Source organism: Ruditapes philippinarum, unplaced genomic scaffold (genome assembly GCF_026571515.1).
Source record: "Ruditapes philippinarum isolate M1 unplaced genomic scaffold, ASM2657151v2 ctg5239_1_1_1_1, whole genome shotgun sequence".
Lineage (NCBI taxonomy): Eukaryota > Metazoa > Mollusca > Bivalvia > Venerida > Veneridae > Ruditapes > Ruditapes philippinarum.
Window position 1 is genome coordinate 83260 of NW_026862217.1, and position 5096 is coordinate 88355.

At 33.7% G+C, this 5096-nt stretch overlaps 1 protein-coding gene across 1 annotated transcript; it reads left to right on the top strand.

Annotated features, from left to right (window-relative positions):
- Positions 1–468: 468 nt before the first annotated feature.
- On the top strand, positions 469–3619 carry LOC132718319 (uncharacterized). The gene is made up of 2 exons (XM_060702022.1): positions 469–833; positions 3111–3619. Exons 1-2 carry the CDS (start codon positions 558–560, stop codon positions 3204–3206), a joined length of 372 nt encoding a protein of 123 aa, XP_060558005.1. The 5' UTR covers positions 469–557; the 3' UTR covers positions 3207–3619.
- The last annotated feature ends 1477 nt before the right edge of the window (positions 3620–5096 follow it).

The window sequence follows — 5096 nt, forward strand, 5'->3', positions numbered from 1 at the left end:
AGATTCAGATGAAATTGTAGAAATGTATTGTGAATTGTGCAAAAAGAAAGGTAAATATCGCAGCGCTGACGGGATTTTGTGTGTGAATTGTGTCAAATATTTTTTGCAAAAAATGCTTATCATATCATACCGATTTTTTACCTGATCATGTACATAAAAGACAAGACTAATATGCCCACAAGATGTGTGCTTAACCCGTGTCCTAGTCACAGCGAGGATATCATCAAATTCTACTGCTCAAGTTGCAACATGTTTTTCTGTTCTGAATGTAAGAAGAACGGACACAAGGAATGTTAAAAAAAGTTCATCATTTACCCGAGCTTGTAAAAGATCTAGAAAAAGGAACAGAATTTTTGAACCTAAGGCAAAATTTAGATGTAGTTGTGAAGAATCACAAAAAACACGTATCTGTTCTGTCTGAGGCTAAGAAAATCAATGAAGCAATGTGTAGCGTTGCATTGTCAGAAATAGATTCATTGAGGGACCAACTTATCGAATATATAAATAGAAGTGTTGGAACAATAAAATCAGATTTGAAATCAATAGAAAACGCAGAAATGAAAACAATCCAAGGCACTTGTTCAAAACTGTCTGCATTGATTTCCGAGACATCATCCATGAAATCTAAGATGGATCAGAATGTACGGGAATGTAAAAGATGTGAATTGTTCATTGCCATGAAAGATATGCAAACGAAGCAAAAAGCCCTACAGCAGAATGTATTGGAGGTGAAGCGGCACAAGTTGAGGGACTTTGTGTTTGAAGCAAATAGCAGTATCAAATCTTTGATGAAAAATCATATTCCGTTGGGAAATCTAGTTTTTAAACAAAATGTAAGTACCACCTGTATAAAAGAGGAATCCGCTCAAATGGTAAATATAGTTTTCATAATGATGCTATTTACAATGACCCATTAAACTAATATAACACATTATAGTGATAATGATAATGACAACAGCAACAATAACAGCAACAACAGTTATAATAATAATAATACTTATTTTAATTGTTATTACTATCGTTTCTATTATGATGGGCTGATAGAGGACATTGTGACATTAGCTTACCCGGTGCTGAATGTCTTCCACAAATTAGGAATTATCTAAAAAATATTTCATAATATTAAAATTCCGTCGGCAGTTTAGATCATGCTATTACTTCGGGAAGCTAATATGTTCTATGACACTCTGTCAAGAAAGTGTAATATGCTTTGTATAAATAATTTGGATAAGAGGTGGAAAAGAAGTGTCAAACATTGCATTTCAACATATATTTATATATATTTTACTCATATGCTATTTGCTTATACCATTAAAGAGATGAGCAAATGCTTATTTGGGTTATTCTGAAGGTCTAGATTCTCGACTCATTTTGATATATAAGGCAAAACATATTTTCCCGGTATGTTTTTAAAGTAAATACATAAAACACTTGTACAGTGATCAATATAAAAGGCGACATAAACCTGACATATTTGTATTCAAACTTTACATTGAAATATTTGTTCAGACTGATTGCCATTTTTGGGTATCTGATTGTAGTGAACGAATCTCATTTAAAGCGTAAAATCATTAGGAGCAGTCTACAAAAATTGTTTTGCGCATGCTCCGTTTCAAAATACGACTTAACTTAAACGAAAAATTAACATCGAAGTGAACAAATTGGTACAAAGAAAAAACAGAAAATATCATTTATATGTTACTTAGCGCTACGCGGATGTTTCATTCCGTTTTAATCTTTTAAACTGTATAAATCGATTACTGTATTGTTTACTGAATAGCTTTTTTGTTCCGATAAATAGAAACAGTGAACTTTACAGGTACAATATCGACATGCACTATTATATGACCGGGTGAACCGTGTACCGAAATTTTGCTGCTCGGTATGACTAAATTACGTAACGGAGATTTTTTTGCGCAAGTGGCACAAATTTTACTCAAGATTTTCCTCAAATATTGTGGTTGGAGGCATGCAGCTTTATTGTTTACTGTAATTCTAATCAAATGATATAAACATTTTTTTATGTAAATTTGGGACTTAAAATTGTTTGATTAACAAACTTTATGCCCGTTTTGGAAAATGTAGAGGAAATGTTTCCACATATATACTTACCAAAACATTAACCGAAAATGTGCTTTTTGAATTTTGTAAGTTTTAAACTTTTATTGTGATACTGCTTTTAGTTTGATGACATAACAAAAATTGTTCATTTTAGAAAAAGTATCCCTACTGGGCAGGAACCAGTTTCCGGACATATATTAAGCTGCTATTCATATCTGTTTTAACTGATAATTATTCTTATATAACAAAGAAATTTTTCTCACATATTAGCTGTCTTATATAATTAAGCTGATTTACTGAAAAATGTTTATGATAGGAAAAATAACGATCACGTGATGGGTCTGGGAATGACTGAAAAGTGAAACGGATATTTTTGTGTGTACGCCAGCAACGAAGTGCGAAAGTGGAGTAAACCGAGCTAAACACCGTTTTCCGATACGTTACTGATTCAGCTGCGGGGAATTACACCCAATGAACTTCGAATGAAGTACATTGTGCATTAATTGCTACCCCAAATTATATCCCGAAATAAAAAATAGATTGCGCATGCGCAGAACAAATTACATGCCCCAAAGGGATATAAGGCTGTTTTTAAAACACAGGTAAGTTATCCTCACGAAATTTTAATGATGTATCAACTTGGAAGGAAGTTAATTTTCTCAAACAATCAAACCAAGCATCTTCATGATATATAATACCCGATCGTCATCGATAAAGCAAAAAATTAAGCCGTTATAATACTTGTCCGGAAACTGGTATTGTCCGGAAACTGGTTCCTGCCCAGTAATGTGCGAAGAAAAAAGTCCATTTATCCGGCATATAATCAATCAAAGCATTTAAAAAAAATGAAGTGTAAAACAAACTTTCATTATGATACTATATTCAATATATTTAATAAATTCTATTTTTTTAAACAATTGTAATTTATAAGCATTCCTTGTGTCTTTTATGCAAAATTATCCCTAAATATTTTCGAATTAAACAATTTTCCACAGCAGCAAAAAGACCTCTCGCATCTTTTTAAAGAAGCAAACTTTTTTTATGTGCAGTCAAAGCCCACTGTAGAAGTACCAGATGTAGATACACAGAAGTCGTTCGTTGCAAACCAATTACAGAAACCATTAATTGAAGGAGAGACATGGTAAGTTTTTATTTGAATATCTATATTATGTTTTTGATATATTTAATATTAAACTCGGAAACTTTGTACCTTCATAGTGTTTTCTAACTGCACTTGTATCTCACAAAACAGCGTTTCCAGTATAATAACACGTCACTATATATTTTATATTTAAAGGCACATTACGTCCCAAAAATGCCTTTATTTTCATTTCTGTAGAGCTTTTTATGTTTGGTGTACATTAATAGTTTCCTAAAAAGTTACATATTGGCTAATTATATTAATTATCTTACCCTTAATAAAGTTATTATGGTTCATTGCTTTGTATACATATCAAAAACTATTTGTTCGCATTTTGATACCGTGATTACAAATTATTTCACATGTAGAGCTACTTTTTTCAAGTTACAAACATGTTGTAAAACCGCTATCTAAACGTTATAAATTTCCTGCTTACCCTTTATTTATTCATTTATTAAGTATAATATGACTTTAACGGACAATTCATGACCTTCTTTATAATCTTATTTACTCGTAAGGGGTGTCCGTGGCCGTGTGGTGAAGGTCGTTGACTTCAAAGCTTTTGCCCCTATCCGCTGTGCGTTCGAATCCCGACAGGGACTTTGCATTCTTTCATGTGAGGAAGCTATAAAGCTAGTTTACGAAAACGTCGGTGGTTCTACTCAGGTGCCCGTTCGTGCCTGAAATAATGCACGGAAATGCACCTGAGGTTTTCATCCGCCAGTAAAGCTGGAACATCGCCATATAACCTATACTGTGTCGGTGTGACGTAAAACCCAATCAAACAAACAAATATACTCGTAATAGTATAAACATAATAAAGTTATGATAATTTGACAAAATGTAACATTTTTATACGTGTATTCAATATGAATAATAATTATGGTTCGTATAATAAATTTTCTTGCATTGAAATGATCATTTTTGAAACGGACTTTTTGTTGTAAGAACATATATTTCAAGCAAATTTCTTACAGATTCGGCTTTATCAGAAATTTTGTTTTGTCTGTGTACACTATTTTGACCAATATTTGAGCCAATATGAACGCACTGGATAAATACCAAAATATTGTTTAAAAAATCTTGAAAGAAAGTGATCCCTCGGAAGCATTGATCAGAACAGAATTACATGAAAATTGCAGACTCGGTTTGATTGAGTCTATACATAAGGATAATGAATAAGTGCAACATCCCTCACTCCTCCAAGCATCGACTTACTCAATTTTCAACACTAAAAAGTTCTGGCATCAATGATCCCGAAGGACCAGAAAAATATAACAACACTGAAGTGAAGTTCGGGTCAACAGTTTACAGCTGCCACACGGCACCTGACACCTGCTTTTGTGAAGAATAAAAATCTGGAAAGAAAGTGATCCATCGGAAGCATAAATCACAACAGAATTACACGAAAATTGCAGACTTGGTTTGATTGAGTCTGTACATGAGGGATAACGAATAAGTGCAACATCCCTCACGCCCCCTAGCACCGGCTTTAGCGTTACTCAATTCTCAACACTTTATAGTGCTGGCATCAATGATTCCGAAGGACCAGAAAAATATAACAACACTAAAGTGAAGTACGGCTGTCACACGGCACTTAACACCTGCTGTCGTGATGTACAATAATCTTGAAACAAAGTGATCCCTCGGAAGCATTAATCACGACAGAATTACATGAAAATTGCAGACTTGGTTTGATTGAGTCTGTACATGAGGGATAATGAATAAGTGCAACATCCCTCATGCCCCCTAGCACCGGCTTTAGCGTTACTCAATTCTCAACACTTACTAGTGCTGGCATCAATGATCGGAAGTACCAGAAAAATATAACAATACTGAAATGTAGTTGAAATTACAGTGCAACGAAGGAAAGATGTGTTGAAGTTGCCCCCAG

Excerpts from the sequence above, each read along its gene's own strand:
- LOC132718319 (XM_060702022.1), top strand. The coding sequence starts at position 558 with ATGAAAACAATCCAAGGCACTTGTTCAAAACTGTCTGCATTGATTTCC. Across the intron at positions 834-3,110 it reads ATCTAGTTTTTAAACAAAAT|TCAAAGCCCACTGTAGAAGT; the intron begins GTAAGTACCACC and ends TTTTATGTGCAG.